Genomic DNA, 14,807 nt, shown 5'->3' with positions numbered 1-14,807 from the left:
ACATAAGCCTCCCGATCACAAGGAGGTGTAAACCTCCTTAAGAGGAGGGGGTCAGGAAGAAAAAAAGGAAGCGAGGATCTCATTTTTTCTTTATTTTTAATAATTTTTTTATATTCAGAAGAATAAAGATGCATCTTCTCTTTTCTTCCCTTGCCTTTCCTTTTCTCTTTTCTTTTTCTTCTCTTTCTTTCTTTTTCTTTCCCTTCCCTTTCTTTTCTTTTCCTTTCCTTGTTTTTTCTTTTTTCTTTTTTTTTCAATCTTTTTATATAAGGTGTGCATGAGGCACATGCCTCTAGCACGCCTCATGAAAAAAAGCGCATGAAGCGTATGCCTCTTGCACCTGACACATACGCCTCAGAGGTGTCAGCGCTTCTAGCCTATGCCTCGGGGCATTTTGGAAGCACCTCATCTGGAGCGCCTCCATGCGCATGGCCCCCTAGCCTTTTAAAACACTAATTGATACTTTGAACCATGGGTTCAATACAACAGTTAGCAATGTTTGTGTTGAATAAACCCTAACAAATAAGAAAATAATAAAAAGAAATTAGTATATAAACACATAAAATAATGTTCTAGTTTATTAATGTCTATTTTATAATTATAATGTCAAAAAATTAAAAATATAAAAGTATTTAATAACATAGTGCACAAAACTGCTTGGCAACAGGGCGAGGCGAGCCTCCAAGGGTGCCTTGTCGCCTAGGCGTCACCTTGACAACTATGATCCTAGCTAGCCCCCTTTTCTTCCTCTAGTACATTGGCAACATTTGCATTTCCTCCCTTTTTACTACTTTTTGTTCGGACTAGCTTTAGATGAGGATGTAATTTCTAATATAAATCATTAGTATGCTTTGGTTTCGTTTAGAAATCACAAATGATCTCCACTTTCTTCTCTTCATTCCCTTTTGGTTTAACACTCACATGGGCATAGTGCTATGGCGTCACTAACTAAATTTGTCTCCTACTCTCCTCACTACTAACCATAGCATACACTTGAGACAATGACACATCATCTTTTGCAAATACATTTTGCCTAGTAATATCATACTCTAGATTAATCCCAAATAAGAATTCAAAGACTATTCCACTCAACCAACTTCATGTAAGTCCCAGCATCCTTATTATTTTCCCAAACTATTGCCTCCAGCAAATCAATCTCTTACAACAAGGATTTCAGCATAGAATAGTACAGTGTCGGTGGTTTCACAACCATCCAATAACCATGTAAATCTCCTGCATCCACTTCTCATATGTGAGATCCTTCTCATCTAATTTCTTACTAATGGCTATAAGAAAACCCAATTTCCCATGCCACAAACATAGATTCATATAGAATTATAGATTGAGAGCATTCTAGATAATAAGTCCCATAAAGCCTAACTATAGCCACTACATTGTAGAAACTATATGCAGGCATCACTGGACCAATCCCGGATTCTGTGACCTAGAAAAACTGATCTACAATCAGTTCAACACCTGAATCTAGGGTTTCACCAACTCAGAAACTCAGAAGAAAGAGAAAAACTGCAACCACTCCTAGTAGTCTTCCCTGATCTCTGTCCAATAGCAACCTCCCTCTATGATAGGTCAATTTGCTCCTACAGAACAGAACAAATATTGTTCTTAAGCAAATATGAGTAGAAGAATATTAAGATCAATAAAAGATAGAGATGAGAAGTAGGGTTTGGAGAAAAGCAAATTGTGGCTATCTCCCTGCCCCTAATAATGTTTTATTAACTCTAATCACAACTTAAAGTATGATTAAACTTAACGGGGTAGCTACTAAAATAAAAGAACAGATGGGGCTTAAGCCCACTACAACTAAAGACACTACATGCTTAATAAAGACACTACCAGTATAAAAGTTGAGTTTTGAAGAGTTTCATTTTTTGATAAATAAAATTTGAATTGCAATGCCGTTTTCCATGATAGAATGCCGTTACAGTTAAATGGTATCAACTCAATCAATTTCTTATGGGCTTTCTATTTGTGGTAAGATTTTGGTAATGAATGGAAATCCATAATGGAACACACCCATCAAAAAACAAAAGGACAAAATGTAATTTAGAAATCATGACAACTTTTACATAGTCAATGCAATTATGCTAATTAATCTTAAATAGAAAAATAAAGTTTGAAGCTATATAAAATACCGTACTGGAGTTGGATTCAAGATTGTCCCCTGTTCCCATCCGTGTAAATACGCGATCAACCACCCTTAAGGATGAAAAGCGGGCAGGAACATAGCAACCAATTTGAGCAAGGATGACCACAAGACATACTTGCTGAAGATAAGTACTCTTTCCACTCCTAGAAAAGAAAATGGAGGTCAACAAGCAGAAAATAGGCTGAAGATTTTTACCACCTAATGGTTAATAGATAGATTAAAAGCAAGGAACATTATTTCAAAGTTGACTTCAATAACAAACAGAATCCATGAGAGAAATATTTTTCACAAGGATTCCTTACATGTTTGGCCCTGTGACAATTATCATGTTGGATGCTTCAGAAAGGAAAATATTGTTAGGCTACAGGAAGAATGTGAAATCATTAGACATTAAAGCAATTGATGAAGTTTATGATATAAATAATGAATGCTTTAGATGCACTTCTATAAGAAGGAACTAGAAAATATAGTGGAAATAGAAAAGGAACATACAACAAAGTTGTGGTGTAAGCTCTCTAGGATAGGGTGTCTTCCACCATCAATAGCTAATGGACCATTATCTATCAGTAATATCACAAATTCAGCATAAGTGAAACATCCTTCCACTTGCACTTTGATATCAAATTTCCAGAGAAAATAGATAAGAGACAATCTATACCTGTAAATTGAGGTCTGGTATATCGATCTACAGGCTTAGTGGATATTACTTGAGCAAATGAATTTACAATCATGTCTAAAAGACATAAGGCCTCTGCAAGCAATGTGAGCACAGAAACATCCTCCCGGATTCCATCAATCAATGCTGCACAGTAAACTAAGCACCATTAACAAAAAGCAAAAAATGAACAACCATAAATAGAAAGTGAAAATTTCCCATCTCCAACATGTGAACTAGTTCTAATGAGATGCAAAAAACTTTCCCATCATGAATACAACCATGAAGACAGATCCAATTGGATAGGCCATTACCCAATGATTGTACAGGCTATGTTTGGTCTAGGGAGAGGGGCAGAGTTGGCAGACTGGATATGGACCTAACCAAGGTTCAAAATATCAATACACCCCAATACGGACGGAGTGCATTGGCACTCTGAACCTAACACTCCTTATTTATTTATTTTAGTTTTCTTAAAAATTTGAGAGATGGTGGGAAATAATGTTAAATTAGCATTTAAAGCAGAGCTATTTTAACCTTAAAAAGCAATGCATCAGTGACTTGCTGATACGATACATTATACGTATCAGCCAATACATGTCAATACGTTGTGAAATTTTGAACCTTGGACCTAACCTTTGGCATGTTTTTCCTCAAAATATAACCACTCTCAGACTTGAACCTGTGTTCTCATACTTTCTTTTATCAATAACCATTTTCCTTGTTGATTAAAACAAAAGATATGTATGAATCTTACATTCGACATTCAGAGAGCATAGTACAACCATCTCTCCCTTAACACTTTCTAGAAATTGTGCCCAAAGAAATTGTTCCCAGCTTACTCCCTGATTTGCTAAAGTAACAACCATTTCATCCAATGATCTTTGCACCTAGTGAAGTTGTACTTGCATTTTCCTTGTTATCCATTTAAATTTCTTGATTTCATTTCTGTCACTCCATAAAGTTGTCTCATTGTTGAGTAGCCAGCAGTCACCACCTTGGAATCCCCTTCAATAATTACTTTTCTCAGTTGCAGCTCCTTTATTGGCTGTACTGCCTATAATAGTGCCATCAAGTTTATCTTAACGACTCACCTGATCCAATAGAACTCAAAAACAATTCCTAAAGGCCTCGGATTTCCCATTCTACTGCCATCAAATGTAATTTTTGGGTGTGAATACTAATACACCCTCTTCTCCCATAACTCACTTCTTTTCTCTTCTTCTTCCTCTTCCTCTCTTCTTCCCTTCCTCCCACACTCTTACAACTTGGTACCAGAGCAGGAAGGAATCTCCAAAGAGTCCTTTTTGTCAACTCCCAAACACAGGAAGACCTGCTGACATCAGAGCGTCATCAGATGATGCCAATAGTCCATATAGGTACCAGCGACAACCCTTGAAACTAGTTTACTTTGATGTGCCCTAATTGTAGGAATTTTTCTGGTATGGTTCTCATCTTCATCTGATGCTCCTATGATTTTCCCGGATTTTACAATCATATATTACAGAAAATCACTGATTCAATGTTTGAATTTTTTGCTATCCATCTGAGATTGGTATTTGCTTGAAAGTTGTTACGTTTTGATTTAAGTCTTCTTGAGGTATTGGAAATGGCTCCGCATTTTTCTAAACCCTAGCTATTTTTAGGAGCTTTGTTAGTCCCCATATATTGCCACCAATTTAGTTTTTGGCCTCCTATTGGACACTAATCGAATGTTGCCCTGTTTTGGTGGGTCTAGTGTGTGTCAATTGATTGTTGGAGTGTTGTAGAGCTGGAAAGAAACCTATCCAAATCCAATGGACTTGCCTAAGGAAGTACAGACTGTTTCTAGAGTGCTCCCGAACAATGTTGATGTCTCTAGTGGTATGATAACCACTGTGAAACTTGACAAAACCAACTTACTAGAGTGGTTTCAATCAGCCAAGTTTACTATCAGAGGTAGGGGTAAGTTGGGATTCATTACTGGGAAGGAGAGGAAGCCAAAACCTAATGACCCCAAATTTGCCAAATGGGAACATGATAGTTCATTGGTTGTGTCATGGATGGTGTGTTGTATGTAGCCTCATATTACCCATAACTACATGTTCCTCTCCACAGCTAAGGATATTTGGGATCGTGTTTCGGTTACATACTCTTAAGCAAAAAAATACAACCCAAGTCTACCAACTCCAAAGAGAAGCCTGTAATATGCACTAGGGGGAGAGGACTATATCCATGTACTTCTCTTCCTTGCTGTCTCTATGGAAAGAAAAGGACCACATGAAGGCCTGGGATAGAAGAATCCTGAGGATGGTGAACAGTACCGAAAGTATGTTGAGAGGAACCAAGTGCTTGACTTCTTGGTAGGGTTGAATGCTGACTATGATTTTACCCGACAGCATATCTTGATTGCATATATTGTTTCTCTTGCTACTACATACTCCTTGCTATAGGGAGATGAGAGTAGAAGGGTTTCCATGATGCAAACTTCAGTGGTGGACTATTTTGCTTACATGTCTTCCAAATCCAAGTAGAGAAAAAAACAGAAATGGTGTTGATGAAAAGCATGAAGAAGCGGTATGTGAGTACTGCAAGAAACCAAAACATACCATGGATAGGTGTTGGAAGCTAAATCCACATTTTAAGCCTGAAAATTTTAAAACAACAAAGGGAAATGCTCATCTTGCTACTATTGGAGTTGATTGTCCTCCGCCTAATGTACAAGCTCCTACACATGATTCCTCTGATGTGATGGAGAAGCTTAGGATCCTCCTACTTCAGCTTGAGAAGTCTTAAGTTTTCTACCTCTACTAGTTCTAGTAATCCTTTTAGTGCTTTTACAAAAGCAGGTACTGCACAAGTTTGTCAGTCCTCTTCAGCTAACTCTTGGATTGTGGATTCTAGAGCTAGTGCACATATGACTGGTATGCCTTCCCACTTCACCTCTTATAAATTGGATCCAAGGGAAGGCAAAATCACTGTACTTAATGGACTTCAGACTCCAATTTTTGGTCTAGGTGAAGTCAAGCTTATTCATGATCTTTCCCTGAGCTCTGTTCTTCATGTTCCTCAATTATACAAAAACCTTTTATTTGTTAGCTCTTACCAAATCTCATAATTATTCAGTGACCTTCTCCCCTTCTCATTGTGTTTTCCAAGACCTAAAAATGGGGAAGGTGAATGGAACTAAACATGAAGCTGATGGAGTTTAACTTTTTGATAAAGTCTCCAAGCAAGGATTATTGCGCCAGACCAAGTCATGTCAAAAGGAGAATCTGAGTCATTTGAAGTTGTGGCATTATCACTTTGGTCATGTGTCTTTTAAGTTCATTAGTTTTAGTTTTCAAACTTGTGTCAGTCTTTGTCTATTTTGAGTATGCAATATGAAGTATATCATCTCTCAAAACAATGTAGAACTACATATCTTGCATATAATAAATATATGAGGGATGTTGCTTTCAGCTTGATACAAACTGATGTTTGGAGCCCATACTCTATTCCATGTATGGGTGACTATAAATATATTTTATATTCATTGATGATTACTCAAGATATATGTGACTATACCTGATAAAGAGTAGAGAAGGAGTTTCTTCCATTGTTCAAAATAAGGTCTGAAAATGCTAAGGAATATTTCAAAAAGCATCTACAACTCTTCCTTGAAGAAAAGGGGGCAATTCATCAAAGCTCATATTCTCATACTCCATGACAGAATGGTGTAGCAGAGAGAAAAAAACAGACATGTTGTTGAAGTTATCAGAGGCCTACTCTTCCAGATGCATGTGCCAACCCGCTTCTGGGGACATGTAGTTGAAGCAACAATGTATCTCATTAATAGACTTCCTTCGCGGACCCTTTGCCTTTCATCTCCTCATCTTCATTTCCCTAAAGACCCCATTTTTTGTTTGCCTCTCAGTGACTTTGCTTGTAGCTGCTTTCTTCATGACATGAGTCCTCATCTCAAACTTGACCTTGGTTCTATCAAATGCATTTTTCTGAGCTACTATTCAGTCCAAAAGGGGTACAAATGCTTTGATCTTCACTCTGGCTGATGGTATGTATCTAAGGATGTTACATTCCTTGAGTCTACTCTGTATTTCCAGCCCATTCATCCTTCTGTTCAAGAGGAGAGTGTTAGTGAAGATCAAACTCCTTTTTGTTTTCTTGTTTTTGCCTCTATGGACATTCCTAGGCCATCTTCTTCCCTTTCCACTTGTAGTAACAGTATTCCTACTCCCATTCCTCAACAACAGTCCTCACAACAGTGGTTCATAAGGCACAAAAGTAAGGTTACTCCTGAAGCTGAATGTGCACAACGATCTAATCATCCACCTCCAGGTAATTCTGAAAACAACCTTGAACTTCCTATTCCTACTGTTATTGAGCCTAATATCTCACAATATGACCTTCACTTTCCAATTGCAATTCGAAAAGAAAAAAGAAAATGCACTGCCTATCCCATCACTAACCATGTTTCTCATGATCCTCTTTCATCTTCCTATTATGCCTATATTTTTGTCATCTCCTTCATTTCTATTCCTCGTAATGTTTCAGATGTAGTGCAGTCCCCTTAGTGGAAGGATGCTATGAACCAAGAGATGGAGGCCCTCATAAACAACCACACTTAGGAGCCCATTCCTCTTCTTGAGGGTAAAGACCCAATGGGTTGTAAGTGGTTGTATACTGTTAAACACCGGGCTGATGGATCAACTAAAAGATACAAAGCTAGGTTGGTAGCAAAAGGGTACACCCATAAAAGAAGAAGGATCACTCACCCAAAGAGGAGGAACACCAAAGTTTATAATAGATTCTCTTCTATAGGTAGAAAACCAATCTTTTAAAGGAGAATCCTATTACTAGAATAAAAATCACAGTTGACATAATTAAGTAACTTTGGACAAATATAATGAAAATATGAAATGCCTTCCACAGAGAAGCTTATGTATTTCTTGCAAATGGTCCAGCATCCCACCCATTGTATCCATAAAGCAATGAATACTTGCTACCACTCATACCACTTCCCCAACAAAGACATATTTCTCTTACATATATTTCCAATTGACAACCCTCCTTGACTCTTACTCCTACTAACTATTTTAGCAATTTCATGCAGAATTTTGACAACAGACAAATAGTAAATAGGAAGATTTGCCAATATAATCCTTATCACAGTTACCCTACCACCCAAAGAAAGGTAGTTCCTTTTCCATATAGCCAACCATTTGGAAAACTTTTCCAATATGAGGTTATAGAATCTGTTTTCTTTTAGGTTAGGCCCTAAGGCTCATTTTGGAAAGAGTACAAATACAAATATGTAAAGTGCAAATACATACAAAATACAAAATACCAAGATTTGCACTATACAAATTTGTATTTGTACTCCTTCCAAACTGAGCCTAAGGGAAGACCTAGATAGTTCATGGGCTATGAAATGACACCACAGCCTAACAAGTTTGCAAACATCTCAAGCTTTCTTCCACACTTACCCCAGTCACACAACTTTTATCTTAGATTAATTCTCAAGTTGGATATGTTCTCCAAGAGCTTCACAATCAACCTCAAATCCCTAACCATTTGTGTTTCATCTCCTTCACAAAAAAGAATAATGTCATCTGAAAACTACTAGATGAGCAATCACCACATTACCTCTACCTACTGTAGGCTAGGAAAAAGTCTCTAACTCATGTTTTTTTTGTCAATAACCAATTGCTTTATTAATTTAAAATAGAGAACGTATACAAACTTTACATTTGGTACACAGATTGCATAGAAGAACCATCTCACCCTTAGATATTTTCTTATTAATTCTTAGAATTGAGCCCAATACATCTGCTCCCAACTCACTCCCTGTATTGCTTTAGCATCAGCCATACAACCACACCATTCAGTGATTTTACCTTGCATGTTGCTTGTTAGCAATTTAAATTTCTTGATTTCATTTCTGTAACTCCACAAACCTGTCTCATTGTTGAGTATCCAACTAATCATCACTTTGAAATCCCCTTCAAATAATTAATTTATCCAATTTCATAGATAAAGATTAATTTTAAAAGAAATAAAAGCAAAGACCTTTTGAATACTTAACGACCTGGTTGTTGAGAATAAATCTTAGGTAGAAAAATTTCCACTGAAGAAGCAATAGGAGTAGAACTATACACCGATCCCTAACCCTAAAATAGAATGAACAGAGATCAAATTACCAAAATTGCACAAACAACTTGAAGTGATGCAACTAGAAGATAGACACATTTAGAATTTTACATGTTTGAATTGTTGATGCTTGAAGCACTTTAGTTTGATCCATGTTTGTTTTCTTTTTCTTTTACATTTACTTTAATTTGTTTTATATGTCATTCTTCTTATGCTTTGACCTAATAGGTTTTTTTAAAACATTTAATTTCTTTTAAAATTCAGGTTTTGCATATTTTTTATGTACGAATATTTTTTTTCATAAATTTATGGCTTCCTTTGTTTAGGTGCGCACCTTGCATTGTGCCTTGCACCTCAGGAACTAGAAAGGCCTAGTGCTTCTTTGTGCCTCAATTCAAAACACTGGTAAAAACAAAATGAACTGAAAACAATACAACATACATAAAACAAGTAACTATAGAATATATAGGGCATGCTCCTGTAATAGCTATTTTAATTTTAAATGGTAAGAAAGGTATTATTCATCTGGAGAAGCCCACTCCTTGTTAACCATTAGATATTCCTAGAATCTGACAGAATCAAAGGAAAAGTTCTTCTCGATTGTCAAAAATAAAGTGGGGAAAAGTAAAATATTTGAACCATTAGAACTAAAAGATAAATTTTACTAAGAAGTTCAGCACAACCTTCAAGGCAAATTTCTGTTCTTATATAGCACTCTGCAGCTGCAGACTTGTTCCTAACATTCAGCTGTAAATTTTAAGCAACAAATCAAGATGAGTTGAATACTTTTCCAAAAAAAAAAAAAGGATTAAGTAAACAAATGCAACATGGAGAACCTACAAATGCAACAACATAGCATTGATACAAGTCAACATTTACAAAAAAGCAGGAGTCAAGTGCTATGTACAAATAGAAAAAAAAAAAAACCCAAATAAAAATCATTAGTAAATAGTATTGAGATATTAACAAACATACAAACATATAGATTGAATGGAGATTGCAATTTAATTGACATGATGCAGTTTCACTATGTGGTTACAGGTCCAATACCAACTTACTGTTCTATAAGGGAAAATACATGTAGATAAAACAAAGATGCAATACGTCACATAGCATTCCATTGGCCCTGTTTTAAACAACATAAGAATCCCCACATTTTGTGTGTCTAATCATTGTGGTAACCCTAGATACTCAAACCATTTCAGGAAAGTAAAAACTGGTATCATTGCAGGATTTCAAGAGAAAAAACTCCCAAGATTATGGGTAATAAAGTACAAAGAAAGCCCAGACATTGAGATAGCCTAACCCCAACCTTTTCTAATCACATAAGCAATACATAAAGTAAAGAGCCACTCCCCCAGAACCAAATTCTCTCTTTCAACCCCTTGCCTTGCTAACCATCCGCCAGCCCATTGCAGTTCTATTAGTCCACTGAACAGCAACAAGCCTATCCCTTTTTAGCGCGGTAATCTCCATCATGATGTCTCTGTACTACCAAGGACATCTTCATTACAAACCCACTCCACCACCACTTCAAAATCCCCTTCAATTATGATATTGGTTAATTTGATTCTCTTGGCCAGCTTCAACCCTTGTAATACTGCTAGGATTTCAACTCTAACTGCATTCTGTTGACCTACTGGTCCAAAGTACATTTCAATTATAATCCCATCGTTATTTCTAAAAACTCCTCCAATGCCAAGAGGGTCCTGGATTACCTTTGCTACAGCCATCAAATGTGAGCTTTCTCGAAGAGGGAGGAGCCCAAAATGGCTGAATAGTGACTCTGAAAAGAGTTAGCTTTCAATCCCCAATTCCTGAAGATGCCATCAAAGGTAAAAGTGTTGAAAAGGCTTAAAGTATTCACCCAATGTACAACGATTATAGTAATAAGATTGATGATATCTCTTCTATCCTGGATGTTATCCCTGAATAACCTTCCATTTCTTTCCTCCCAAACTGCCAAAAGAATTGCAGCTCTAATACATCTCCAAAGAATCTTCCATCATCATGTGGGGAGCATAAAAATGGAATTGTTGAATAAGGAGATCAAGTCCAGCAAGGGGGGGGGGGGGTCCACCTGCACCCAAATAGAGAAAAAAACTTCATCCAAATATCAGTTACAAAAGAATTTCTATTGGAATGGTACACCTCCCAACAAAAAACCCTCACTTTGGGTGGGGTTGTGGCCCACTCCACACTTCTTTTACTGGGAACCTCAAGGTAGTGGGACTGGAGGACAAAGAGGATCAAGAAAAGATTCCAAAAGGGCATGGGGACAACATTTTAATGTCAAGCCTAAGAAGATCCAAAAGAACATTCTCAAGTAGCTCCACAAGTTGCAAGCTCAAAGGTATCTCCACTTCCACAAAACCCTATTAAACCCAAAGTTCCAAGCCAATCCATCCAAAGAGGAAGAGACAAAATGAAATATGCTTTTATAAAGAGCATACAGAATCGAAAATTTATCTTTGAAGGCAATATTCCCCCATCAAAGATCCTCCCCGAAACGGGGCGGAAGCACCTCTAAAAGCTGCTAATCTTATTATTTATAGTAGGGTTTTATGAGATGGAGAGCAATGACAAATCTGTCTCTGATTAGCGGGCAAAAAAGAACATATTAGTGCAAAAGAGGTCCAGGCCCATTAAGCCTATGAAAGAAACATAAAAGGGGACGCCATAACATAAATGATAAAAGCCCAAGACCACAATGCTAGGTTTCACAACACACATCCTCAAGCTGAGCATAGATATTTTTCATGCCCAGCTTGCATAACAGCTCCATAAATCTTGCCATGGTGAGCCCGTTGGCAAAAACATCAGCCAGTTGTCTTCTAGATGGAATATAAGGAATACAAAGATCCCCAGAAACAATTCTTTCCTACACAAAGTGTCTATCAATCTTAATATGTTTTGTCCAATCATGTTGGACTAGGCTGTTAACAATGTTGACTACAACTTGATTATCACAATACAACTTTAAGGCCCAATTGCATCTATCCCTAAATCCCTTAGAAGAAATTGAAGGCAAAGCAACTTAGCAACTCCATGAGCCATAGCCCTACATTCAGCCTCAACGCTTGATCTTACTACAATAGTTTCTTTCTTGCTCCTCCAAGTAACAAGATTACCACCAACAAAGGTATAGTATCTAAATATAGACCTCCTATCTCAAAGAGAACTTGCCCAATCGACATCAGTAAAAGCTTCAACCTCTATTTTCTCATGTTTCTTCAACAGTAATCCCTTCTCAGGGCATGTCTTCAAGCATCTCAAGATCCTTCCCACTGCCTTCATATGTGGAACTCGTAGAGCATGCATAAATTGGCTAACCACCTGGATTGCATATGCAATGTTAGGTCTATTGAGGGATAAATACAACAGTTTACCAACTAATATCTAATATCTCTCTTTGGTCCATCCATCATACACAACACAACAATCATATTGCCAAGGCCTTCCTAGCAGCAATAGACATGCGTCCATCTGTATTACATCACACCATACTTGGTCAGTATTCGACTTACCCATGGTGAACTGGATCAAGCATCGTTGGGACACATTCACTTCAGTTGGTTCAATTAGGAAGGAATTCTAAGAGTCTTCAGTCCAAAGTTTTCAGGGGAGACCATGGTGATTTCAAGTCTTGAAGCTCTGCCATTTGAGAGACATGTGGTAGAGGCAAGTGTATTAGTCAACAAAAAGGACTTTCTAGTGAATTCTTGTTTAAAAAGAAGCTGGAGATCGATTGAGGGCTAGAACTGATAAGTCGATCAAGGTTTCAATTGGTGGTTTTAGTGGGGACTAATTTGTTAAGCCAAAATTGGCCCGCCCGGCCATTGAATTGAGAGCATTAAGGGTTTGGAAAGGGAGGGATTGTAATTTTAAAAGGCCAAGAACGGATAAGAGGTTGGGGTTTCCAAACAGGGAGAGGGGTGTGAGCAAGAATAAAAGGGGTGAGGAGGAAGAATAGGTTTGGGTGATTACCAAGTATGGCAACATTGGGCCAAGGATCAAAGTATCGGTATCGAGTATCGTACCGAACAAGTCAGATATGGATGTAGATACAAATACGCTTTGGAAACGCATGGATACGGACAAAAGATATAGAAACGCTTGAATACGCTAGGAAAATGCATACAAATCACATAAATACATTAATAATACTAAATAAAAAGCTAAATTATCTATGAATGATGTATAAACTCATGAAAAATGCATACTTCAATAGGTTATATGAAGAGAAACATTATAATCAACAATACCATAACTCTAGAACGTTCAAACATCATACAATAATTATCACTCTACTTTAATTTTTATAAATATAATTTTCAATTTTTATTAATTTTTGGGAATATTTATTAACTTAGTATTTTTACATAAATAGTAACATTTTTAAATTATAAATAAGTTTTCATTTTAAACATATAATTGTTTTATTATGAACATAATTATAAAATAAAACATATAAATCATTTAGGGTAGATAAAATAAATTATTTATAATTTTCAGTTTTTGTTAACTTTTTTGGGGAAACTACATCTTAAATTATTCATTTCAGTTTTTATAGTTATAATTTTCTTTTTTCCATTAATTTTGTTGGGAAGGTTCATTTGTTTAGTATTTTTATATAATAACTCTATTTTTTTCAAATAATGACCATGTTTTCATTTTTAACATATAATTATGTGTAAAATAAAATATATAAATCATTTAAGGTAGATGAAATATATTATTTTTATAACCTTTTGTTTGTATTAAATTTTTTGGAAAAAATAAATCTTAAATTGTTTTTTTCAGTTTTTATAATTATAATTTTTAATTTTTATTAAAGATGAAAGGCAATCCAAAAGTAGTTAATATACAGTATTGTCAAATTAGGCACAAACATGCTTCTGTATCTATGTGTATCGGACCGTATCCACTGATACAATGTGATATGGCCAGACAAAGAGGAGTATCATTCTGATACGCATGACTCATGAAATATGTACCCAATTGTAACATATTCTGTATCCATGATTATGGGTACGGATGCGATATGCCCCATATCGGGAGTATCGTATCGATACTTTAATCCTTGCACTAGGCAGAGGAATGGTGCTTTTAAGGTTGGAGTTTCATCTTGCAGCAACAGAAGTGGAGCAATAAGAAAGAGTGTGGATTCCGATGAAAGAAATAGCATGCGATAAAGGCCAGGAGATGCTCATTCTCATCTCTAGTAGAGAATTTGCTTTGTGCTCTCCCCTCTCCTTCTCAACTCTATAGCATTTCAAAAAATAAACCTAGTGGAAATAGCATGATGAATGTTTGCCTCTAGGGGAGGAGGCAGCGTTTGGTGTGACATTTGTGCCAGAGCCAGGTACTTCTATCTTGATTAATGAAGATAGGGAATCATTTAGTAAGGTAAATTTTTAAGGGGTCCAGGATGTTAGGGCTTAAGATCTTGGCACAACTGTTCACTCTAGAAGCAATCTCACAAGTTTGTCTGATCAAGTTGTTGTGGTGGTCCATTTAGTATAAGCTTTCACTGGAAAGATTGGAGTTGATTTGGGTAGGAGGTTGGAGATGCAGGTTCAGCCAAAGAGTTGGTGATGGAAGTGAATAGTCCTAGAGGAGTGAATATTCCATCTCATACATGTTATAGAGGTTACTTCATGCTTAAGAGAGGGGTTTGTTGGGGCTGGTCCTAGTAATAAATACAAGAGAGTATTTAAGAGAAGAGGGGTTAATGTGAGAGCCACAACCATTAAGAATTTTGATGGGGTTGGTTGTGATGACCAAATCAGGCCTGAGGGACGTCCTTCAAGAAGGGTGGTAGAGAAGAGTGGAGCTGTGGAAGGGGGGGAGAGT

At 36.7% G+C, this 14,807-nt stretch overlaps 1 protein-coding gene across 6 annotated transcripts in view; it reads right to left on the bottom strand.

Annotated features, from left to right (window-relative positions):
• Positions 1 to 14,807, bottom strand: part of MSH4 (MUTS-like protein 4) — an 89,068-nt gene that overhangs the window by 36,657 nt on the left and 37,604 nt on the right. For all 6 annotated transcript variants that reach the window (XR_016100185.1, XR_016100186.1, XR_016100187.1 and 3 more), the window contains 5 exons: positions 9,635 to 9,698; positions 2,826 to 2,969; positions 2,660 to 2,727; positions 2,470 to 2,528; positions 2,154 to 2,310 (listed from right to left, as the gene is read on the bottom strand). Coding sequence is in view for 3 of the 6 variants with exons in the window: in XM_088948027.1 (XP_088804153.1) it covers positions 2,154 to 2,310; positions 2,470 to 2,528; positions 2,660 to 2,727; positions 2,826 to 2,969; positions 9,635 to 9,698 (492 nt within the window). In the remaining 3 variants the exon portion in view is untranslated. The remainder of the gene's footprint in view (positions 1 to 2,153; positions 2,311 to 2,469; positions 2,529 to 2,659; positions 2,728 to 2,825; positions 2,970 to 9,634; positions 9,699 to 14,807) is intronic.

The sequence above is a fragment of the Nelumbo lutea genome, chromosome 6, assembly GCF_056320005.1.
Source record: "Nelumbo lutea isolate HS-2025 chromosome 6, American lotus-T2T, whole genome shotgun sequence".
In the NCBI taxonomy this organism is placed as follows: Eukaryota; Viridiplantae; Streptophyta; class Magnoliopsida; order Proteales; family Nelumbonaceae; genus Nelumbo; species Nelumbo lutea.
The sequence above is the reverse complement of the archived record's forward strand: the minus strand, read 5'-3'. Positions and strand labels throughout refer to the sequence as shown.